Source organism: Elephantulus edwardii, unplaced genomic scaffold (assembly GCF_000299155.1).
Source record: "Elephantulus edwardii isolate Elephantulus edwardi_28Jun2011 unplaced genomic scaffold, EleEdw1.0 scaffold00043, whole genome shotgun sequence".
Classification (NCBI taxonomy): domain Eukaryota; kingdom Metazoa; phylum Chordata; class Mammalia; order Macroscelidea; family Macroscelididae; genus Elephantulus; species Elephantulus edwardii.
In genome coordinates this window covers 6376679-6403326 of record NW_006399793.1, presented here as the reverse complement: position 1 = coordinate 6403326, position 26648 = coordinate 6376679, and the positions used below count along the sequence as shown (strand labels likewise).

At 37.8% G+C, this 26648-nt stretch overlaps 1 protein-coding gene across 1 annotated transcript in view; it reads right to left on the bottom strand.

The window, feature by feature from the left end:
- The window catches only part of GPR98 (G protein-coupled receptor 98), a 1036968-nt gene that overhangs the window by 777911 nt on the left and 232409 nt on the right, over positions 1–26648 (bottom strand). Inside the window, exons 35-42 of the mRNA XM_006885387.1 lie at positions 24504–24683; positions 23758–23921; positions 20273–20366; positions 16992–17070; positions 16752–16890; positions 8080–8221; positions 2466–2728; positions 280–455 (exon numbers count right to left, since the gene is read on the bottom strand). Coding sequence (XP_006885449.1) covers positions 280–455; positions 2466–2728; positions 8080–8221; positions 16752–16890; positions 16992–17070; positions 20273–20366; positions 23758–23921; positions 24504–24683 — 1237 coding nt within the window. The remainder of the gene's footprint in view (positions 1–279; positions 456–2465; positions 2729–8079; positions 8222–16751; positions 16891–16991; positions 17071–20272; positions 20367–23757; positions 23922–24503; positions 24684–26648) is intronic.

Here is a 26648-nt window from a genome sequence, read left to right as displayed (position 1 = left end):
TTCCCAATTTTAAATTATTAAAAACACAAAACAGTGCAGTCATTGTCTGAAAAGAGGAACTCTGAAAAAATAATAATACAGCTAACTATGTAATTATAATAAAATGTGTTTAGCATCTTTATGAAATGGTACAAGATCTCTGAATCTGCATGTTATAACTCATTTGAAAAGTTCACTTTAAGAGGATCAGAGATCTATTCCCTTGTTCATTTTCTTTACATAAAAAGCAAAACCCTACATATCTTCAGATGTACTAATTTCCTTGTGAATAAACTATACCTATTTTCAACCGCAGAGATACTGAATAGCCCCAGAGGGGCCTGGTTTTGCAAGATTGTTATCAAGGTATGAACAGGAGCCCTTAATCTAGCACCTCCCGTTGGATTGAACAAGGTACAAACAAAATGTTCATCCATTTCTGGTTCCGTGTCCAGTATGGCAGAAATGTGCAGAGCCTGAAAACCAAAGCAAAAGATAGAGGGATTATAATGCAGTATTTTGCAACACACATAAAAAGAAAGTTGCCAAACATTTTATAATAAAGTAGCAATTATACAAAGTTTCATTTGTTTCTTGATAATTCCTTTGATCTAAAAGTTCCAGCCTTTAAAATTATTTGTTGGTGTATATACAGGTTCTGCATGAGCACAACAGAAAATGCGTGAATTCCCACTATTCATCATAATGTGATTATTTGTGTGCTTTTTTGATGCTTGGATCAGTGCCATTGACACTTAAAATACCAAGAATGTCACCTGTGAAGACCATCTTTCAGTGCAGCTTTCAGGCTAAGAAATACAAGGAAAAAGAAGGATGATCTACTTCTGAAATAACGAGCCAGTGAAAACATGTAAAGTATATTAAAGACTCAAAAATAATATGCTTAAATCGATTTCATCTAAAAGCAGTCAAGTCACTAATGAATTTACTTAATAATCAATGTTTGTAAACTTCAATGTATTTTTCAGTGTAAACTTATTTGCATATATAGTTTTCTCAACTTCTTGGAAATTTAGAACCTTTACTTTTTCTGTTTAGGGCCACCTACACCTAAGTTTTCATTTAAATATTGAAGATATGAAATTTTAAGTTTACAGGAATTTGCAGTTTCTATTCGATACATCATAAAATATACCTTCCAACAATTCAACGACTCATGCTCATTAGGCAAACTGAATGTCAGCGCAATTGGATGATTTTCCCCCCTAACTTGCATAACTATTCATTTTTCATATGTTTTTATTTTTAAAATATAAATGTCCAAACTAATTTCTTTTTATCATGTGACTCATTGATCACAAACACATCATGTAATTGTTACATGAATTAAGGCTCTAAATATTACCATCATCAAAGAACATTCTCTCCTGCTCCTTTTCCTCTCCAGTTGATAGTAACCTTACTTTTTCCAGAGAAAACTGCTTTCTGAATTTTATCAATTGAAGATTCATTTTGCCAAGTCTCGGATTTCATAAAATATAACCATGTATTGTATGTGCTCTTTCTATGTCTAGATTCTTTTCTTTTAACACAACTTTTGAGATCCCTGTGGTTGCATGTGTCAGAAACTTTTTTATCACTGAATGGCATTACTTTGAGCAACCTGCCGATGCAGTGGTTAAAGTGCTGTGCTGCTGTCTAGAAAAGCGTCATTCATTCATTTACTTAAGAACTCTCTTCTTAAGAAAAGTCTACAGGTACATTTTTAAAAGAACATCAGGAAATGAAACCTAGAGGGATCCAAATGTTCAGATCTCATGCTACATAGGGGTGGAGGAAGGAGATCACCGTGATTTGGAGATCTGACTTGAAAGCAGTAACATTCACTTAGGACCTTTGCTTCTCAAATGAGCATCATGAAATTAACAGTTACATTTTATTTAACTAAAATATGGCAAAGGGAATGGCTAGCTAGGCTGTGATAATTGGGGTTTCTATTAATTTATGGCTCTAGATAATATATTAAAGAGCTTGGTGGCATATTTCACTCTGTGTTGTAATAGTATCAGTTTAAATCTACCAAAGGCTCTGTAGGAGAAACACTGGCAGTCTCCAACGGTTAGTATTTATAAACTTGAAAATCTAATGGCGGTGTCGCTTTGAGTTGGAATTGACTCAAAAACAGTGAGTTTGAGTTTTAAGGGTGTTTTTTAAAAGAGTGTATATCATTTAAATATGCTTATAATTTCAAATATCAATATTTCTTTTATTATTTATATATACCACTACCCTGTTGCCAAAACAAACTTCTACAACTGCACTCTGTACATTAGAGTGTTTGTCAAATATTACGCTAACCTAGTCTTTACCAGCACCTCAGCTGAGAGCTTTGTTTTGGCGAGTTTTTTGTGGTTTTGTGTTCTTCGGGGTGTTTTACCTTCCTTAAAATATAGTTGCTCCTTAAAAGAAAATTAATTCATAAATATTAAAGATAATCTTTCCTCCCTATTAAAGTTCATATATACCTTGAAACGAACACCTTCTTCTAGAACAACATATCCTTTGGAAGGGGTCAGATCTTTAGATTCAGTGGAAGAGTTCACTTCTGTCACAATGAACTGCACTGTCACAGTTCCAAAGAGACCCTGTGCAGGTTCCCGAACAATGTACAACACTGCAACACTCTCCTGTACATAGACAGCGGTTGGTTCTCTGAGGTAAAAGTGCTCACTGTTGTTAAATGACAGAACGCCAGGGCCGTCATCATTAGCAAGGATAGTAATTAAAGCTGTCAAAACAAAAAAATATTAAAGCAGTCAATCAAAATAGTATGAGTAACAAGTACTGGTATAGCATGATTGCTGAACTGGAAACTAGGTCAACCCTTCCCTAGACAACCTTAGAAAAAGGAATTTTGTAAAAGCATTCCATAAATTTATAAAAAATATTCAATATTCTTGAATAAAAATAAGCTTTATCTGATGAAATGAATCCTTCAGCAAATATAAAATTTCATTTAGACACATTTGAAGCATTCCTATTAAAAACAGAAACAAGAAACAATGTCTGTCACAAATTTACCACTCAACATTGTCCTGGAGATATCAGCCAGATACAAAAATAATAGGAAGGAAGGCTCAGAACTAGAACTGTCACTATTTTCTAGATGACGGGATTTTCTTCTTACAAAATGCCAAGACCAAAAAAAAAATTATTGGAATTATGTAAGTAAAAAATGTAGGCAGAGCGACATTAAAAGACCAAGAGCTTTATCTTTACAACGACTTTGAATAAAAACACCAACTGTGCAACAACAACAAATACTGTTCAACTTGCTTGACCTATGATAACTCATTTAGTTTTTACTGCAACTCCATGTGATCTATTATTCTGTTTTACCTCTGTAAAGCACAGATTAACAATATGCTGAAGTTCATGAGTTAGGAAGTGGCAGAATTGGTGCACAAATCCAGGAAGTAAGCTCCATCACATGTATTCTTTCATTTTCTTTCCTTAACTTTTTTTTTTAGTTGAGTGAAAGTTTACAGAGTAAAATATTAATTCTTAAAAATGGACATTATCACAAACGTGAAAGTTAAAAGGTATCTTGGTCACAAGAGAAGTAATGCCCAAGAATTAATCAATATAAGATTGACAGGAAGAAAACAAAACATTTTAATGTACAACCATGGCAGATACTGTCAGTGGTTCACACACATTCTTTCTGCCAACTTTTCCATCATCTACAGCAGCTCCTATATCCCAATGGTCTGTCAAGTTATGTCTTAGCACAACCTCAGAAGAGAGAGCTGTCCAGACAGAAGTACTGCAACACTCAGACAATAACGTATGAAATTCAGGACACCAGCAAGATGGAGCCTCAGTGGACCACAGCAGTGCCTGTTCATTCAACACATCTTCTATCAGCTTTACTCTCTCCCCTGTCTCAAGTGCTAATTTTCTTCTAAATAGCTCAGGAAATCTACTTCCCAGTAAACTTCTAATATTAAAATCCTTATAAAGAGTTTTTGAGGAAATTCAAACTAAGGCAGTGAAATAGATGATGATTTAAGTAAAAGGAGAAGCATATTATACTTCTAAATTAAAGTGTGTGTGTCGTAATGTAAAGTCTCTCCAAATTAGTCTCAAATTTAAATTCAGTGTTGTGAGAAACTGAACTGTATCCCCTACAAAGATAGATTGAAGTCTTAATCCTTGTACCTGTGACCATGATCCTGTATGAAAATAATGTGTTTTTTTTAAGATTAACATGTGGTCACAACTGAAATCATGAATGTCCTAGTTCTCTCTGATTCTTACATTTATAAGAGAGAGAAAGTGATATGACAATAAAAGTAAAAAACGTTCCTTGATTTACTAAAAACAAAAAAATTCCCTAAGCCTGAGACTTTAGGGTTTTTTTCTCAAATCCAAAGAGTCTGTGTTTGAGATGGAATAATTTTCTTCTAAAGCAAAAGTGAAGGCTGCTAATATGGACACCATGAATCTTCTGTCACAACATACCCCATAACATTGAAGTATTATATTTTAGTGCTAGCATCTAAGGCTATAAAATTCTCATGATGGGAAAGGTCAGCAAAAAAGAGGATATATCTCAATGAGATGGACCCATACTTTGATTTTAACAATGGATTACAATATAGCAGAGATTGTGAGGATGGCACAAGACAGGGTAAGATCTTCAGTGTTGTACATAGAGTGGTTATAAGTCATACCTGACTCGATGGTACCTAACAATAAGAAAGTCTTAAAAGTTTGTGAGTAGGATTTATGACACAGCTATAGGTCTTTATACATTTTGAGTAAAAGAGAAAGAAGGGAAACAAACCCCAAAAGAAGTAAATCATCTATGAGACTAATTATTTACATGAACTATGAGCTCATCTCTCCAGAAATTAGAACAAGATGGTACCTGGCTACCACTACTGATCACAAAGGGACACAGTAGATGGTCTTGGATGGAAAGGCAAAAAATTACAGAACAAAATTCAAATTATTCATGAACTATTGTGTTGTTTGTTGTTGTTGTTGTTGTTGCTGCTGTTAGGTGCCTTTGAGTCGCCTGTTACTCATAGCGACCCTATGTACAACAGCCCTAAATCCTGTTCTATCCTGTACCAATCTTATTGTCTCTGACACACCTACCCCTATTACCCCAGTCACTGAATCAATCCATCTCACCAAGGGTCTTCCTCTCTGGCACTGTCCCTCCACCCTCCCAAGAAGGACATTCCTTTCCAAGGACTGGTCCTGCCTTGCAACATGTCTGACGTATGTGAGATGAAGCTTCAGAATCCTTGCCTCCAAAGAGCAGTCTGGTCTAACCCTCTATAGGGTGAAGCTGTTTGTTCTCCTGGCAGTCCATGATATATTCAATACTCTTTTGGGCACCACAGCCCAAAGGCATCAATTCTCCTTCTATCATCCTTAGGCATTATTCATATTTCTGATGCATCTCAAGTAATTATCAGGTGCACTTTAGTCTCCAGACTCACATCGTTTCTCTTCAGTACTTTGGTGAAGTCTCTGACAGAAGACTTCCTCAAATGCAATTCATCTTTTAGTTTCTTGCCTGCTGGTACCAAGAGTGTTGACTGTGAAGCCAAGAAAACTAAAGCTGTTAATAATCTCAATCTCTTGACTGTCTATCATGATGCTGCCAATCAGCCCAGTGGTGAGAGTCTTTGTGTTCTTGGTGTTGAGCTTCAATCATATTGAAGGCTGCAGTCCTTGGCCTTCTGCAACCAGCACTTCAGGTCCTCCTCAGTTTCAGCAAGCAGGTTGTGCCATCTGTGTAACGAAGATTGTCAATGAGTCTACCTCCAATTCTGATGCCACATTTATCATCATTATAGAGCCCAGCCTCTCATATAATCTGTTCAGCCCATAGATTGAAAAGATATGGAGATAGGACATGTCCCTACATACACTCTGGCATACACGCTATCCATTGCCTTAGGTGGGAATGTTAAATAAAATGAACCTTTGAGACTCCACCTGCCACCCTTAGCTCCTTTGGTGGCACGGTCTCAAGCTGGACCAACTGCAGACAAATGTTCACCACTGAGAAGTAAATTCTCATTATCAGTAGCTGTAAGGTTAACATACAAGAGAGTGAGAACCAGTATGTAAATAGGTTGTGGCAAGTCATATCCTGGCAGAGCCCTGGAGAGAGAGCCAGAGTTAAAAGGCTTTGCTGAAGGAAGAGTTGACTAGTGACTGCTCAGACAAAGCTTGCTGGAGGACTGAGGAAACCAGAAGCTTCTTGCATTTGTGCTACTGGACTGAACCTGCACGTGAACTTGATGACTGAGAAGTTATCTGAACGAACTGTGGATCTTTGTCTTGTTGTTAATCTTCTTTGAGACTGCTGTTCACTAAACCTGGATGTTCACAGTGTGATATCCTTTGCCTCCCCAACCCCTCAACCTATTTCACTAATAAATCCACAATAGTAAGGAGAAAAATAGAAAAGTCAAGTCAGCGAGTCATTGGCAATGAATTTCAAAACGAGTGATTATTAGAAATAAGTGCAGTAGAGTTAGGCGTTATGTCTGACGTTGCAGCTATAGTTTGTTACGGTGGATATGATCATGGGGAAAGTTCACCTTTGTGGCGATAGAAGAGGTTGAACTCAGTCACTGTCTTGTTGCAACTGCTCCTTTTACAACCAGTGAGGCAGCAGAAATGAGAAGAAACACCAATATTACCACCCTGAGACACCTAAAAATTTGGAAATTGTTCCCTGTAGTTATTTCACAGTAGGCTCATAGAATAAACAAAATGTCCTTGAACAACGTGTTCCCTAAAAAAAATAATCTATAAGACCAAAGAGACAACATTTATCCTAGAGCAAACATGAGAAAGTTGCTGTGGGGTTGGTAGGGATGGAAGGGAGCAAGGAATCCAGATCAATGGGAATGAAAGAACCAGAATGGAGATAATGAAAATGTTGACATAATGTGGAAAATGTAACCAGAATCACTGAATAATGTAGTAGTAGTTGTTGTTGTTATAATTGGAACCAACGCATAGCTGGTCCTCCAGCAAGTTTTCAGATGCAGTAAAGCCCACAGGAGTTGACCATTTTTCTCTGGCACAGCAGCTGGTGGATTCAAACTGTGTCCCCTCAGATGGGCAACACAACTCCTTACCACTAGAGCTATGAAATATATATATTGTTAAATGAGAACCTAATTTGCAGTGTTAACTTTCACTAAAGCACAATAAAATGTTTAAAGAAAAGCTGTGCCATGGGAGCAAGATGGACAATCTCCTACCAGTGGGTCTACTGCCTCTGAGAACCTGCTAGAGGGTGAGCTGTGAGTCAGTGCTGAGTCAATGATACACAATAAAAACAACAATATACAAATTACAGGAAAGCTAATTTAAACTAATGGAAACAATGATAATTTATTGACTCAATGAATGAAATGAAAAGAATGCCAAAGAACATTCCACCACTATAAAAACATGAAGCTGAGGAGACAGACAACACTAACGGCTCTATGTTCTCTTAGCCGATTTATCATTAGAGAGGACTGAACGGCATTTTAGAGCAATTTCTAAACTTAAAGTTCAGTATGTCCATGAAGTGTCTATCTTTGTCTCTTTTCTCACCTCCTCTCTAAGCTGTTAGCAGGATCTTGACAAACCGTAACAAGAATGACTTTTAGGAACAAGGTCAAATTGTTCTAATGAAAGGATTAATAGCTGCCATAGTTTGTCTAAACTAGCAGTGCAACTCATCCCTGTGTGGAAATACTACAGTAGTTACATGACACTAAAATAGTTATACAATATTGCTTCTGTTATAGAAAATCAGAGAGTTAAAATTCCAAAAGAATGACATCTACAGAGTAATTATAATCTACCCTCACTGGGAAAATTATTTCATATGCTGTTTGACACTACCCTACATTTTTGTTTCTCATATACACATGTATGTATGCACACAGGCTTACAGATACTATTAAAGTGAAAAAGGCGTTTAAAAATGCTTGTTTCTTATTCAAAGCATTGGAAGTAATTCAACCTTTATCATCCCTTTACATCTGCCGATGTGTTAAGACAAAAGCTTCAAGGAGAGGTAGCCATGTAAAAAAGATTATCTATTACCTATTGTATTTTCTCCCAGTTCTAGTCCAGGAGAAGGATTTGTTAAAATCAGCTGGAAATTTTCATCTCCTTCTGGAATGTCATCATCCATAATCATAATGTCAACTTTCTTATACCTTTCTCCATCAGCAAAGTGAAGAATCTGGACAAAATGATAAAGATAGTACTATTCACATATTACATAATCATATTTCTATTGAATATTTAGAAAGAACACATAATTATTAGTGTAAAGAGCAGACTTTCTTACAGGATATTTTTCTTTTCCTATTTTTAGATTTTATTTAAATTTATAATATTTATTGGGATATATAAATAAAAGTATAGCAGAGAAAGAGAAGAAAGTACACATTTACTAAAGCATTAAAAGGAATAAAGAAACAAGGTACAATTATTTAGAAACATCAAAATGCTTTAGTAAATTAAGAAAAAAACAGGAGCTCACATTTTTAAGTAAATATATACTTTGACAAAATTGGTAATTATAACTAAATTCTTGCACACAATAAAAAATCTCTTCTGGCAACAAAAATTAAGATAGAATTCAGAATTAATAATTCAGAGGGTGAAAAGCAGTCTCCTCCTGCTTCTGAAAACCTGTCACAGGGTCAGCTATGGGTCGGTGCCAAGTCAATGGTACACAACAACAGCAACCTTTAGAATAAATAACTCATTGCTGTATGGCCAGAACTAATGAATAGCTGACCTTCTAGAAAGCTTCCAAAGCTGTAAATGACAAGAGAAGAGATTGTCTTTCTCCCAATGAGAAAATGGTGTATTAAACTGCCAGAGTTGCCACCTTTGTGTTATCACTGCAACTTCCTACATGCTACAATTCCGATCCCTATATTTAGAAAGTGTTCTGGTGGTCATGCTGGTAGATGTGAACAGCTGAACTGTCATTAGCAGTCCAACATGTACATTACTGCTGTGGTAGTTGTTATGTACTACCCAGTCGGAATAGATTCACAGTGACAGAGGCAGTAAACTGTACAGGAGGAGACTATCCTTTCCCATGAAACAGCTGGTAAATTTGAATTACGTTCCTCAGAGCTCCCTATCTTTTTTGTTACTGTGTGTCTTCAAGTCGCTTGCAACTCTTAGTGACCCTATGTTCAAAAGTTCTGAATCCTGCTCTGTCTTGAGTCAATTTTATTGTCTCTGACACACCTACCCCCATTTTGCCAGTCACTGAGTCAATCCATCTCAATCAGTGTCTTCCCTTCTTGCGCTGTCCCTCCACACTTCCCTTCTTACGATGTCCCTCTCCAAGGACTGGTCCCTCCTTGAAACTTGCCCAAAGTATGTCAGACAGAGCTTCAGAATCATTGCCTCCAAATCGTAGCCAGGTTTCACTTTCTCCAAGGTGAAACATGTTTGTTCTCCTAGCAGTCTATGGTATATTCAATACTCTTGTCCAGCACCACAACTCAAAGAGATCAAGTCTTCTATCATCCTTAGTCATTGCCCAGCTTTCGGATGCACAGTAACTGCAAAAACCAGATACACTTTAGTCTCCAGACTGACATTGCTGTTCTTCAGTACTCTGGAGAGGTCCCCAACAGTAGATTTTTCCAATGCAATTACTCTTTTGATTTCCTGACTTCTGGTACCAAGAGTATTAATTGTGGAGCTAAGCAAACTGAAGCTGTTAACAATCTCAATCTCTTCATCGTCTATCGTGATACTATCAATCAGCTGAGTGGTACACTCCAGTCCCTTGACCATCTGCAGCAAATGCCTCAGGTCCTCCTCAGTTTCGGCAAGCAAGATTGTGTCTGTTGCATATTGCAGATTGTTGATTAATGTTTCTCCGGTTCTGATGCCACATTTCTCCTCATAGAGCCCAGCCTCCCAGATGATCTGTTCATTTATAGTGAAAAGGTTTGGAGATAGAATGCATCCCTAGCATATGCCTTTCCTGATTTTGAACCATGCAGTGTTTCCTTGCTCTGTTCTGACAACTGCCTCCTGGTTCAAGTATAGGTTTCACATTAGCATAATCAAATGTTCTGGGATTCCCATTCTTCACAGAGTTAGCCACAGATTCTTGTGATCCACACAATCAAATGCCCTTGCATAGTCAATGAAACAGAAAAACATTCCTCTGGTACTCAAGATCCATCTAACATGAGCTATAATATTCCTAGTGTCATGGCCTCTTCTAAACTCAGCCTGCATGTTTGGCAGTTCTCTGTTGGTGTACTGCTCCAGTCATATTTGGATAATCTCCAGAAGGATCTTGCTTGCATATGATAGTAATGATATTGCTCGATAATTTCCGTACTCTGTTGGTTCATTTTTTTTAAAGAATGAAAACAAATAGGAAACTTTTCCAGTCAGTTGGCCATATGGTTGTCTTCCATATTTCTTGGCAGAACTTAGTGAGCAAGTCCAGGGCAGTGTCTGAAATATGTCAAATGCTGTCAATTCCTTGGGACTTGTTCCTTAAGAATAACTTGAACTTCCTCCTTCATCATCACAGGTTCTTGACTGTATGTTGTTTCATTAAATTCTTCTGTGTCAGTCAATTTTTTCTGGGATAGTGTCTCTGTATACTCCTATCTTCTTTTAATGATACCTGGATCATTTAATATTGTGCCCAAATCATCCTTAAGTATTGCAACTTGAGGCTTGGATTTGTTCTTCAATTCCTTCAGCTTAAGCAATGCAAGTGAGTTTGTCCTTTTTTTTCTTTTTAGACTCCAGCTATTTGTAGATTTCATTATAATACTTTGCTTTGTCTTCCTGCGCTGCCCTTTGAAATCTTTTGTTCAGCTCCTTAACTTCTTGATTTCTTCCCTCTGCTTTGGCTTCTCGGTGCTCTAGTGCAATGTTCAAAGTCTCTTCTGCCTTCTATCTTGGTCTTTTCTTCCTCCTCTGACTCTAGAATAGTACTTAAAATTCTAAACATATTTATATAAGACAATGGATAAAATCAATCCATCCTGTGGAAGCATCCTATGATAACTTACAGTGTTGGTATTGTTTGTTGTTATGTACCATCAAGTTGAGTACAACCCATAGAGACTTTATGAACTACAGATCTTAACCATATCCTATTCTGTGCCGTCTTTACCCTCTCTGATACACCTGCACTCATTGCTGCAGTCTCTTTGTCATTCCACCTTGTTGAATATCTTCTTCTCTTTTGCGGACCCTCCATCTTTCCAAGAATGACATACCTTTCCAAGGAATAGCCTCTCCTAAAAATATACCCAAAGTATTTAGAAAAAACTTTGCTCTCCTCGCCTCCAACAAGCACGTTGTCTGCACTTTCTCCAAAACATATCTGTCCTTTTTTTTTTTTTTTGGTCGGTCCATGGGACTGTAAGAGGTCCCTCACAGTGAACGGATCCAATTAAATATATCTTCTGATCTCCTGACTGATGGTACCAAGGATGTTAATTGTGCTTCCATGTAAGATGAAACCATTGACAACTTCAATCTTTTATCCATGTATCAGGATGTTGATATCAGTTGAGTGATGGGGAGTTTTCTTGCTGTTGAGATGCAATTTATATTGAAAGCTGTAGTTTTGGATCTTCCACAGCAAGGAAATCAAGTCCTCCTCACTTTGAGCAAATAAGATCTAGGGAGCCTTCCTCCAATTTTGATGGCATATCCTTCTTCACAGAGTCCAGTTTCTCAAATGACTTGTTCAGTATAGAGATGGAATAGGTATGGATAAATCATACAACCCTGATGCACACCTTTCCTGACTTAAAACCATGCAGTATTCCCTTGCTCTGTTCATACAACTTCTTGGTCTGTGTGTAGGTTTTGTATGAACATAATTAATTAAGCATTCAAGGATTACCATTTTTCTCAGTGTTAATCATAGTTTGTTATTATCCACACAAAGTTTTTACAGAGTCATAAAACACAAATAAACATTTTTCTGGTATACTCTGCTTTCAACCAAGTTCCAACTTAGACCAGCAATGACATCCCTGGAGCCTCTTCTAAAGCCATATTGAATTACTGACAGTTCTCTGGCAATGTACTAGTCTAGATGTTTTTCAGATTATCTTGAGTAAGATTTTGCTTACATGAGATATTAGTGATATTGTTGAGTAATTTCTACATTCTGTTGGATCATCTATCTTGGAAATGGGACAGTTATGGATATCTTCCAACCAGTTGGCCAAGCAGCTATCCTCCAGATTTCCTGGCATTAAGTGGTGAGCACATCCAGGGCTGCTTCTGTTAGCTGAAACCTGTCGAAAGGTATTCCATGGATTCCTGGAGAATTAATTTTTGCCAATGCTTTTATTGCAGCTTGAACTTCTTCTTCATTACCACTGACCCTTGTTCATATAGTACTTGATGTTTTTCACTGTCAACCAATTCTTTATGATGCAGTGATTGCATATTCCTTCAAACTTCTTTTGATATTTCCTAGATCATCCAACATCAAGTAAACAAAAATTATTACCACTGGACTGATAAGCAACATCATAGTAGATGGAGAAAAGACTGAAGCTGTACATTATTTCATCCTACTTGGATCCACAGTCAACAACACTGGTATCAGCAGTCAGAAGATCAGGAAACAATTGCACTGGAAAAGTTTACAGACAGAAACCTCTCCAAATTATTGAGAAGTAATGATGTTAGTTTGAGAGCTACAGTGTGACTGATTCAGGCCATGGACTTTCAATCACTTGCTATGCACTTGAGTGCTGGACAATGAATAAAGAAGATTGATGAAAAATTGATGTCTTTGCTAAATATCGTAGGAATGCTGAAAGAACAAACAAACATGTCTTGGAGAAAATGCAGCCAGTGTGATCCTTGGGTATAAGATGTTGAGGCTTTTTCTCACATATTTTGAGCATGTTGTTGTTACGTGTCATCAAGTCTCCTACAACTCATAGTGACCTGTACAACATTCCTGAGCCCTGCTCTATTCTGAGAAAGCCTACTGTCTCAGATACCCCATTACCCCAGTCATTGAGTCAATCCATTCTCATCAAGGGCCTTCATTAGAAGAGGCTATTCCTTGAATGGTGAAAGCTTAGTGAAAGAGAGGAAGACTCTGAACAAGATGGATTGACAGGGACTATAGCAATAGGCTCAAATGTGTCAGAAGTTATGAAGATGGCACAGTATGGGGCAGGGTTCATATCTGTTGTTCCTAGGGTTGTTGTGGGTTGTACTTGACCTAACAGCACCTTAACAATAACAACAACAACAAATCATTCAAGATTTTGTCCATACAACCTCCCAGTATTTAAACTCAAGGCTTGAATTTGTTTTTCTGTTCTTTCAACTTGAGAAATTCTGAAAGAGTTCTTCCCTTTCTGAACTCCAACTACAGATTTTTGCGCATTCCATTATACTACTAACTTTGTCTTATTGAGGAGCCCCTAGAAATCTTCTGTTTATTCCTTTTACTTTGGCGTTCTCCCCATTGTTTCAGCTTCTTGATGCTGTAGAACAATTTTCATAGCCTCTTCTGACATCTGTTTCGGTCTTTACTTTCTCTTCTGTCTTTATAATGACCTTTTTCTCTCTTTACCAGTAATGTTTTCCATGTCATCGCCTAACACATCTGGTCTTCTATCACTGGTGTTCAAGGCCTCAAAACTATTCTGGAGATGATTATTCAATTCAGGTGGAATCGACTCAATGCTATATTTTTATTCTTGTCAACTTGTTTTAATTTTCTTCAGCTACAATTTGAACTTGTACATGAGTGATTGATAGTCCATTTCATAGTCAGCAGCTGGTCTGGTTTTGAGTGCTGATACTGAGCTTTGTCTAATGATTCTTTCCACAGATGTACTCAATCTGAACCCTGTGCAATCCATTAGGTGAGGTCCATGGGGAAAAGAGGTTTATTTTTTTAAAAGGTTTTTCCAATGAATAAATCTTTGAATGTACATAATTCAATCATTAGGTACGCAGTCTCATGTCTGTCACCAAGACTACAATTTCTGATTACCATTTCTCAGTTATTATTTCCCAGTTAGGTATTCTGTTGTTAGGTGCCGTTGGGATGACTAGGACTCATAGTGACCCTATGAACAATAGCTCTGAACTCTGCCCTACCCTGAGCCAAACAAACTGTCTCTGACACATCTGCCCCCATGGCCACGGTCACTGTGTTAATCCATTTACTTGCAAGTCATCCTCTATTGCATGGTCCCTCCATTCTTCCAAGCATGAAGTCCTTCTCTAAGGACTGGTCTCTCATGCCCAAAGTACTTTAAGGAGGAACTTGGTTTCACCCTTTCCAAGACAGACTTGTCCTTTTGGCAGTCCTAGTAATCAATACTAATGCATCTTGATTGCATGTTTGGTCAATTTCAGATTTCAAAATTTGGATTTTGCTGTTGTTCAGTACCATGAAGTTAGCAGTGACTCATTGCTGATGCTTTAGCAGGTTTTCAGAGCAATATATTGCACAGGAGGATATTTATCATTCTCCCACACAGCCACTGGTGGATTCAAACCGCACATCTTTGGGTTGGCAGTACAATTCTTTACCACTAAGCCATCAGAGTTCCCTAAAAAGTGGATTGTTGTTGTTGGTACTGTCTGGTCGAGTACAACCTCTAGTGACTCCAAGGACAATATATATGAACTCTGTCCTATTCTGTGCCATCTTTTATTGACACATCAGAGCCTACTGCAGCAGTCAATGTGTCAATCCACCTGGCTGAAGATCTTTTGCTGACCCTCTACCTTTCCTTCCCTCTCCAAAGAATAGCCTTCACAAGAAAAATGTCTGAAGTATGTGACATGAAGCTTTATCATCTTTGTCGCCAAGAAGCACTCTTGCTGCACTTTCTCTAAGACATATTTGTGGTTCTTTTGGCAGTCCCTGGGATATTGAGTACTCTCCTCTAACACCACAGTACAACAGCATCAATTCTTCTTTATTCATTGTCCAGTTCTCAGATGCATAGCAAGTGATCACAAAGACCACAGCTTGAATCAGACACATCTTAGTCCTCAAACTGACATCACTGCTTCTCAATAATTTGGAGGTCCCGTTATGGAGATCCCCCCCCCCCAGTGCAATATATCTCTTTATTTCTTGACTGCTGGTGCCAAGAGTGTTAACTGTGGATCCAAATAAGTTGAAATAATTGACAACTTCAACATTTTCTCCAGCTATCATTTCGTTGTCAACCAGTCCAGTGGTATTTTTTTTCTTGACATTGACATGTAATCAATATTGAAGGCTGCATTCTTTGATCTTCTACAACACGTGCTTCAAGTCCTCCTCACTTTCAGCAAAGAAAATTGTGTCATCTGCATAATGTAAATAATTGTTGAGTCTTCTGATCTTGATGCCACACTCTTCTTCATAAAGTCCAGCTTCTCAAATAATTTACTCAAAATACAGATTGAGTAGGTACAGAAAGAGGGTACAACTCTGACACACTCCTTTCTTAATCTTAAACCATGTAAGATAAACTTTCTTAATTTTAAACCATTTTAAAGCTTTCCTCTATTCGCACATCAGCTTCTTGGTCAAGGTATAGGTTTGGCATGAATGCAATTAAGTATTCCGGGATTCCCATTTGTCTCAATATTAGTCATAATTTGCTAACACACAATCAAATGCCTTTGAATAGCAATAAAGTATAAATAGACATTCTTCTGGTACCACTCACTTTCAGCCAGGATCCATCTAACACAATATCTGTGGTGTCATGGCCTCTTCTAAATCCTTCTTGAACTTCTGTCAGTTACCTATGTACTGTTGTTTCTGAGTGATCTTCAGCAGTATTTTGCTTGTATGTGCTATTATTAATATTGTTTGATATCGTACACATTCTGTTAGATTACCTTTCTTGGGAATGGGCACAAACACGAATCTCTTTCAGTCAGTTGGTCACTTCAACACCATCCCAGAAACACATTCTGCCACATATACGCAGGCTTAAACTGGATTTGATAACAAGGTATTCACATGCTAGATTCATTATCAGAGGTACTATATTAATTTATCACTTTATAGTGTTTAGGCATCCATTGTTCTAATTAGTATAGAATTTGTCTGTCAGTTTGCAGTACTGAGATGACTTGGAGGATCCTGTGATACTGAAAGCTATGCCACTAGTTTGTCAAAAAGTGAGTAAATATCCTCAATTTCCTCCTGCTTGGCTTCTGTTGTTGAAGCATATATTTGAATAACAGTCATAGTAACAGGTCTTCCTTGTATGTTTATGGTTAATATCCTATCACTAACAACATTGTGTTTTAAGACAGACCTTGAAATTGTCTTTTTCACCATGAATACATTATTCTTCCTCAGTTTTTCATTGCTGGCATAACAGACCATAGGGGTTCAAAGTGGTCCTTTCCAGCCCATTTCAGTTGACTAATGTTTAGAATGTCACTCTTCATGTATATAATTTCATTGTTTACAGATTACAGTTTTTCTACATTCATATTTAGTTCTTTCCACATTTTAATTACTAAAGGACATATGCAGCTAATTCTCTTCATTTTGAAAACTGCCAATTTGTATTTGAATACTATATTCCCTTTTTTTTTTGTTCATTAGGTTTTCAGGAACCTAAAAATACTAAAACTTAACAGTGTATATAATGTTATAGTAGAATTAATTCACTTATCAGAATATGAACTGCAGTAATTTTGAAGGAATAATGAGCTTACAAAAGTGATTCATGATAAATCTTGAGTCCTACCATTGGGGTGAAGATATAATCCAGCCCTAGTTGTGCTTCCAAATTCTGTGCATACACAAACAAGGAGACATAGCCAAGAGCCCCTCTGCTCCTCTGGGCTACCAATGTTAAACTTCCCTGGGTTTCATTTATTTCAAACCTATAATAAATAGAACACATTTATTTACTCTCCATGTAAGGTTATTTCATAGATAGTAAAGAATCTAAAATCTAGAAAAGACTATGAAGTCTTAGGTTTACCTGTTCTGTTGCCATTCAATTACACCAAGGGCACCATCATTGGCATCAATAATAATCTGCGCAGTTAAGCCTTCTGAATCTGAAAAGAGACATGGGAAAGTCATGTAAAAATAAATGAGTAATTAAACCATTATGACTTGGAACATAATATACTCAGGATTACGTATATCCTATCATATAAAGGAGCTCTGGTGGCCTAGTGATAAGAATCTGTGCTGCCATCTTGAAGACAAACAGATCATATCCACCAGCTGCTCCATGGAAGAAACGGAGGCAATCCCCTCTCAAGAGATTGACTGTCTCTTAAAGCTGGCTGAAGGGTCAGATATGGGTTGGTTCAACTTGATGGTATGCAGTAACAACAAAAACTTTGTATAATACAACAGTTTGGAGCAGTTGGAATTCGTTAAGTAGATCATTTTTATTTGATTAACAGTCAGTTGTGAGCTAGTGCATCTTTTTATATTTAATTGTCAGTTATGGGCTGGGGATCTCTTGTTTAAACCATTTAGAACCCTATGGGTGGACCTCTGTGATTAAAGATTGATTGACTGGTGTGAAGACTAATATGCTATTGTTGTTGTTGATTGCCTTTGAGTCCAGCATGACTCATAGTAACCCAGTGAACAAAAGACCTGAAGCCTCTCTAAAACTATCGACATTTATCAAAGTTCATAGAGTTTCCAGAGGAAAGTTGTTTCAGAAGTGGAAAGTACAAAGTAATTGTCAGTTTGTTCTATTTGAGGAGAACACTGTTCTGACTGTACAGCACTTATCTGTCAGTTTGCTGAACTGACAAACTTGTGGGTTGCTGTTATACTGAAAACTATGCCACTGGGATGCCAAATGCGACAAGCGTTACCCCTGGTAGGCAGGTTTTACCAGAACTCCCAGACTAAGACAGACTAGGAAGCAGGATTGGCCATCCACTTCTTAAGTAATGGGGCTCTGCAAACCCTATGAATAGTAGAGGAACGTGGATTGTTATACTAATAGTGGCAGAACTCAAACTAGAAGTCAGTCAAAATGGGAGAAAGAAAAAGATATGATCTTCAGAAAGGCAGCGAAGGAGAGGAAGACCTCGAGTAGGTGGATTGACACAATGACTGCCACAATGGGCTCTAGTGTGTTGGTTAAGTATGAGGAAGACACAGGATAGCACAGGGTTCAGATCTGTTTTTCACTGGGTCATTATGGTTGATACTCAACTCGGCAGGACATAACAACAACAACAACATGATGTAAGTACTGTCAATGACAACAGCATGATGTAAGTACTGTCAATGTTTCTCAAAGCTATTTTAAAATATAAAAATGAATATTTATTACTTCAGATTCAGGGAGCTTTTTATTGACAAGAGTCACTGACTTATAAAGGATTAATCAACTGATAACAATAGTAATTATTGACTGGGGTTATAGGCTGATTTCCCCCTTCATTTAAAAGAAATTGTCATCACTAATCTATATCAACCTTTTAGAAAACAATTAACAAAGAGCACTTGAAATACACATAAAGACAAAAAAGGGAGAAAAGATAATGCTCTAGAGAAAAATATAAGTGATGGAAATACGGAGACAACAATACAGAGACAGAGGTTGAAGCAGGTAAGACTGATAAGAAAAAGTTTTGGTGGAATAAAAAGACTCCGGAAGTTATAAACTTATTTAATATAACTTAAGTGGACAAAATATGATTATTTAATGTTCTGTCCAACAACTTCAGTGCTACCAACACTCTGTCTTGAAATACAAACTAAACCTACAACTGTGGTTTTTAAAATATTGTAAATGTCCTTTGCCTTTTATAGGTCAGAGGCATTACCTTAGTCTAAGATAATTATGGAAGCTATCTGAGTGGGACAGTGGAAGGCAAGTCTAAGTCTCTCTAGAAAGACGAGAACAACATTGTGGAGAAAAGATAAAATCAGGATTCATGCCTACTCTGTAGTTTCTCAAACTAGAGGCTACAAAGCAGAGACTGTAAAGAATTCAGGTCACCATGCCAATTACATCAACTCTACCAAGTACCAGCTACGTGGTTTTAAGCACGTTACTTAGTTTCTGTGGAACTATATGAGTATTGATGATACAAAGCGAGGAAGAAATATTCAACAAATAGAAACTCAGCTAAATACTTTTAACATGGGTACAAAAAAAGATGATGGATATTATTAATTTTCCTACTAGAAACAATATTGAGGTAGTGCTGGTGGTAAAGCCCAGAGGGAATCGTGCTGTTAACCAAAAGGCAAGGTGTCTCTACTGGTTTGAATCCACCAGCAGCTCCATGGGAGAAGGATAAGACCATCTCCTTCCATGTGATTTACAGACCTGGAAACCAATTGGAGGGCCAGTTATGAGTTAGTTCTGATGTAATGGCAATGAACTGAGTTGGATTAAACAAATATTTCTTTCTTATAATTATTTTTATATAAACAGTCTGGATTTTAGATTCATGTGTTTCTTTTACAAAAGAACATATGAATAACTGATTGCTGCCTTTTCAATATTTTAAAAGTTGCCCTTGAGCCTCAGTGGTAGAACAAGAAGGGTCTGTTTCTGAAGGAATTCACCTAGCTATTCTCCTTTAATCAACGTCATTTCTTCTCTGTCCACCACTTGGAACTAATGAATAAGAAACAGCCACCCTCATTGCTACCCACCGCCACCCTCTACTGTGCTACCACAACTAAGAGTTACAGACAAAATTTTCCCAGAATAAGACTCCAAAATGCAAGTAGGAGTCTGTGTTTGAAAAATAAGAATACATGTTTTTAAATACATCTACAATAATTTGTACTAACATCCAAGTTTTACCTTTAAGTCTGTAATGAATTAACTGAGTCTTTTCTAAAAGCATGAAAAGAAAAAGATAAAAGGTCAAATAGCAGCAGAGAACAGAATACGCAAAATCTTATTAAATAAAACTATCAGAAGAATGTATCTAAGTTTTAAAAGGAAATAAAGAAAATGCCTTTGGTGGACTAACTGACGTAGAACTAATGCTACTTAAGGATCACAAAGTTTGTGACATAAATACTTGTAAACTTTAAAAGATAATATGTAAAATTTCTGGAATGTCTTTATACTGTATAACGAATGAACTTTAAAATGACAGTTTCTAACTCAAATCCAAAAGGTCGCACTATTTTTACACAGAGCTAAAATTAACTAACATCATGATTATTCCTGACTTGGAAGGGGGAGGAGAAGGAGGAGTGATTTTACTTCATTTGAAGTTAATGAAATGGAAAAATAAAGTACAACAAAAATCATACCCAGCCTGGGAGGAAATGATGTTAAAGGAGCCATGATAAGTTCAACATAAGTTAAATTCACGAGGAAATATTCTTCTAGCTCCGGTGTATCATCCTGCAAAACACACATTCATTAAAATATATCTCATTATGCTTTCAAAGTAACTACTTCCTCCATAAGTGGCTTTTAAAGTCTCTTCTATGACATATAAAAAGCAGAAAATTGCAAGCCTGCAAGAGGAAATATTTAAAATTCACCTTAAAAATAAGTGTTAAAGTCCTGAACTAACGCCTATCTATGTGATAAGTTATCAAGCTGAACTATATGAAATTACTAATATTATGTCATTCTTTACCTAACTCACTGCTATGCAGTCAATTCAAACCCATAGTGACTCTGTGGAACAGAGAAGAACTGTCCCATAGAGTTTCCAAAACTATAAATCTTTTTGAAAGCAAATGTCCACCTTTTTTTTTTTCTTGAGGTGGTGCAGATGGGTTCAAACAACTGCCCATTTGTTTAGCGGCCTGGTGCTTAAACCGCTGTACCATCAACACTCTTCATATTTTCTAGGTTAATATAACATTATGGAGCTCTTGTGGCCTAATAGCAAGAAGCTGAACTGCAATTCTGAAGGCACATAGTTCGAGGCCACCAGCTGCTCTGTGGGAGAAGGATGGGCAATCTCCTCCTGTGTGATTAACTGCCTGTGAAAACCCGCTGGAGGGTCAACTATGGTTCGGTTCCAACTCTCCAGTATTCAACAAACACAATATAATATTAAATAATAAAATAATTATATAAGTACATCATCACAGAGTGGAAGCTCCAAGCTCTAGGAGTTGGCTGCTATCTAGCATCTTGATGGTGGTCGTGTCTTGATGGTGGTCACATAGGGAAGTTTTTTTGGGTCGTGTTTGATGTGTGTTACTGTTCTTTCCCCCCAAAAGTGGGTGCCCCTTAAGCCTTTGACCAAGAGTGGAGGCCTGTTAGAGGGTTTGTCTATTTGTTGTACTGAACAACTTGGTCTTGCTGCGATGCTGAACATTGTTCCATAGTCTTGTCAAATACTATAATGGTTACCCATTATGTACAATGTTTGGATGGGCTTCCAGATTGATTCATGTTGGGAAGCAGGAGTTGCATCCACTTCCTAAACTAGATGCTTCTGGAAACTCTATGAACTTGGAGAAAAATGATGATAGTTATGGAAAGGCATTAGGTCTTTTGTTCACCTAAGTCATCCTCAACTCAATGGCAATCAACAACAACAACATCACCATCAAAATATATTCGAAGTGTAGCAAGAGTAAGTTTTTCAATTGCCTTATCTTAAATATCCAATATTTAGAAGGAAGAATAGAATAATAAAAATATGATGAAAAGTATGTTTGAAATGTTTCCCTCAAAATTGAGGTGCAAACAACCACTGCTGCTATGAAAGAATCCAGTAGATAAATGGGGGATTTACTTTTGCTGTGTTAAAAAGGAAAACTGGTAGTACAATAATGAAAAAATTTGGCAGCTAACTAAAAGTTTGGGACTTTGAGTCCAACAGCTCCTCCACAGGTATAAGATGAGGCAGGCTGTTTCCAGAAACCCCTACACAGGGGTGCTGAGACAGAATGACTCTAGGCAGTAGGCTTCATTTAGTTATTACATTAATGACAACATTACAGAGTAGGTTCATATGATGTCAAGAGCTTATTGTTCCAAATGGCTTCCCTACAGAGAGAGCTACACTGGCCTAGTGGACAGAAAGTTATGCTACCAAGCCCAAGGCAAGTAAATTTAATCTGCAGCCCTCGGGCCTGGTCTGAACTGTTTTTTGTCAAACATTCTTCTAAGTGGTATAGCACTGGTCTGTGCATTGCTGTACAGAGGTAACTCATGGTTGCTGTGATGCTAAACACTGTGACATTGTTGTGTCAAATGTGATAACTGTTACCCATGGTGGACAGTGCTTGGTGGAGCTCCCCGATTAAAACAAACTTGGAAGCAGGAGTGGTATCCATTTCCGAAATGGCTTGCCTCTGGAAACTCTGTGAACAGTGCTCAGGTCTTTCATTCATAGGGTCGTTATGAGTCGTCTACGACTCAACGGCACCTAACAGCAACAATGACACAGTATGAAAGCCCAGGAAAAATAGTTCACCAATGGTTAAGTTTCAATGTAATCACATTTCTATTTACAGCCTGTAGTGAGCTGCTCTTGTCAGTATAGAGACTAAGGGGCACTTGATCCAGGCCATGGTCTTCTCAATTGCTGGCTGTGCATCTAAGAGCTGGACAAGGAATAAGAATGATAGAAAAAACAGTGATGCCTTTGAATTGTGATGCTAGATAGAGTATTGAACATACCACGGACTGCCAAGAGAATAAACAGGTTCATTCTGCAGAGAGTGAAACCATGTTGCTCCTTGGAGGCAAAGATTGTGAAACGTTGTCTCACAAACCTTAGGTATGTTGTCAGGAGGGGCCAGTCTTTGTAAAAGGACAGTGTGACTGGAAGAATGGAGGGTTAACACAGGAGAGGAAGATCCTGAATGAGATGGACTTACACAGTGACTTTAGCAATGGGGTCAAGTGTGTCAGAGATGGTGAGGCTTGCTTTGGACAGGGCAAGGTTCAGAGCCATTGCCCACGGGGTCACTCTAAGTCGTAGTCAACCATAGACACATAACCATGAGTGAGTTTCCCAAATAAGATTCTGACCTATGTAGGCTTGCTGTTCCAAAGAATCTCTTCGAATATTCAAAATGTTTCTTCAGAATTTCTCAGTCAATCCTATCCAAAGCAGCATTGGCTTAAGGAAATTCTCCTGACTGCAAGATGCCCATACTCTTGACCACATGCCCCAAGTGTGTGAGATAGAGCTTCAAAATCCTTGCTTCCAAGGAGCAGACTGGTTTCACCCTCTCCAGGAAATATCTGTTGATTCTCTTAGCAGTCTGTAAGAATTCAATATTCTTCTTCAGCACAACTCAACTTTTGTCCTTCCTGTTCACTGTCCAGTTCTCTGATGTATAGCAAGTAATTGTGAAAACTATGGCCTGAATCAGGCACATCTTAGTCTCCAGACTGACAGTGTTGCTTTTTAGCATTTTTGAAGAGGTCCCTGATAAAGAACATGTAGATACAACAATATAAAGATTTAGATTCAATTTTAGCATTTTGTCACTTTTATCTAGCACTGCTTAGCAAGTCACATTGATAACTTCAGTATCTTGAAGTATTCCTTGTCGATGGTGGGAGATAGCTGAGGTGATACATCAATTTCTATTTTCTTTGTGTTGCTTTAAAAAGGCTGTGCTTCCCCAGTGGTTCAAATTCATAAGCTACTAAAAGGGAGAAAGTCAAGAACTCTCCTTCTATCAAGATTTACATTCCAGAAACGCAAAGAATGGTCACTATGAGTCAAGTTAGAACCTACTCAACCACAAGAAGTAGGTATTTTAGATGTGGTTACTTCATGTTTAATACAGTAACAACCTAAGTATTTTACCTCAAGAATCGTAATGTTGATGGCTGCTGATGTTTCCCCTTCTTCTAAAATCAGAGAGCCAACGTGTGGCACAAAATCCACTTCTGGCTCTGCTAGATTTCCTTCTGTTTGGTTTTTCAGACCCAGCATTCCAGGAATTGTGGTATACGTGACATTGATAACTCCTAGTTGTGGGGGGGGGAAGATATAACTATTTAACATTTTAAAAATCACACTGTATACTGTGTTTTGCTTTCCTCTTAGTATCTTACTGATCCAATTGCTCACTCCACCCTAACACCATAATTCTTGTCAAGTAACAACAGCCCAGCATTCTCCCACCATCAACAAGGAATACCTCTAGATGCCCTGGTTAGCCACGTGACTTGCTAGCAGAGCAAGGTAAAAGTATAAGATGCTAAAATGAATCAAATCTCAGGAAGCTTTGTAGATTTCTATTTGCTCTCTTGTGCATCTGCTGGTCCCAAAAGAATGAGAGATATACAGAAGACAGGACTCCATAGCCAAGTTCAACCCATAGCAGCATATACACAGACAGCCATAGGTTGCCAAGATTTGATGACTAATACAGTTTTATGTTTTGTGTCAAAGAGAATTTCTTTACTCATATAACAATAAAGTCATCCCCTACCTAATGAATATTCCTTTTTCCCTAGGCCTTATTTACTTCAGCATTGACTTTGATCCACACCCATGAAATGTTACAAAAGCATCCACCTAGAAACCACAATCTTTATAGCACAAACCTAAAGATCCAAATTCTCTGTTGATGAAAAGCTGAATGGTTACATTAGCCTCTTCCACGAAGATGAATCTTGACGAAAGGGCAAAATTTAGAACGCCATGTGGCTCATCACTGGCTTCCACGGTGAGCACAGCTGCGTAACCTTGAGTATCAAGCAAAGCCATTCCTGCCGGCGGAACTCCTGAAAATGGCAGGAAAATAGCATCAGTGTCTAAATACTTAGAATTGCTTTATCTAAAACATAATATTGTCTCAGGAAGTATATTATTTTGTTCATTTCCCTAGTAGAAATCTTCAGGGTGATCACCAGAGTCCAGATTACATTTTTTTTATTAAGGACCAAAATTCATGAATTTTCCCATCTTACTTATCATCGTTATTATTTTCTATACTGATCATATCTGAACTACAAACATTGAGAAGCAGCTAGGGAAAATACAAAGTAATTTTCACAAAACTGTTTACATCTTAATTGCTTAGATCTGCTGCATATATCTACTTCAAGACCCTTGCTGGTGTAATGCATAATGGGTCAAGATGTCAACCAAAACATCAGTGGATCAAACCTCCAGCTTATAGCCATGAAATCCACTGGGAGGCTGCCATAGTCAAAACACACTCAACAGCAGTGGCTCTGGTTCTGGATTTGAGTGGTGAACTATGCAATGCGGAATTTCCTAGCCATAATTTCAACCACATGGCTGAGTAGGACTGTGCGTGCACTGTCAAGTCAGAACCGACTCCATAACTAACCCTTCATCAAGTTTTCAGAGGCAATAGATAACACAGAGACTGACTATCTTTCTTCTGTGAAATAGCTGGTGGACTTGAACTGCTCGCCTTTGTGTTACCAGTGCACCTTCTTATCACCAAGCCACCAGAGTTCCTGAGGAATATGGAAATGAATGTTTAGAAAGCTAATGTGGTGACTGGTCAATCAATTTTGCCATCCTACTGGACATAAACTGACCAGACTTAGAAGCAGAAAAAGGGAATCTCACGATTGTCAAGAAAGAAATAGTGCAGTAAATGGTTTGGACCAGAAAGGTAAGATGGAGCAGGACTGAGACACAGCAGCCTATATGACAGTTCATGTGACAGAGCAGTGACAGCAGCAGAAAATCAAAGACTTAGTGTAAGACAGATATGAGCTAGATATGCCAACCCACAGAGCTAAAGCTGAGGCCCTTGGGTGCATAACTGAAAGAACTTGGGTGCAGAATTGGCAGAACTAAGAGTTCGAGTCGGTGAAATAGAAGAAGACACTCAACCAGGTGAACTGACACAGTGAAGCTGCAATGGGCTCTAGTTTGTCAGAAATTATAAGGATAGCACAGGATAGGATAAGGCTCAAATTTGTTGTTCAGAGTCCCTTGGGGTCATATTCTACTTGATGGTACATAAAAATAACCACAACAACAACAGTTTTATAACACTTGCCTGGCCAGAGTAGAGGCTAATCACCATAAAACAAAGGGTTAGAGAGAGGTCTGCTCGTGAGCATGGCTTAGAAGAGGCTATACTGACTGAGGCCAGGCCAACTGTATCTTCTGGGCTTCCTAAACCAAAATTATAACTTGTTACTCATATAATGAAATTCATAACTGCAAGTATTGCTCTTAAGGTATGTGTGGCCATTGCAACGAATTTGTGCTGCAATCTCAAAAGTGTAAGGTTTCAAGCCACCAACTGCTCCGCGGGATAAGGATGGGCAATCTCGTGCTGTGCGATTAACTGCCTCTGAACACCTGTCAGAGGGTGAGTTATGCGTTAGTTCCAATTCTATGTTATTCAACAACAACAACACAGAAAGTAGTAAGAGCCAGGGGAAGAATGTTTGGTACTGGACTTTGTAGGAGATGTGAAGCATGAAAGCCCATAGCTGACATTATAGGAATTGGCTTTGAGTTGTTTGTGTTGACAGAGATGTTCCCTCTTGTGATGTGAGTAGATGTCAGATTGTTCCTCCCCTGTTTATACAGAATCATATAAATTTTCTGATAGGATAGCATTAACTTTGGGGGAAAAAATACCTTTGGAAGCATATTTTGTTCTACAGTTTATTTTTACAGCATTTTAACAGGCTTAGGGTTTCACTCCCACTTTAGCCCATAAATTAATTTTTAAAATTTTTAATGTAAACATT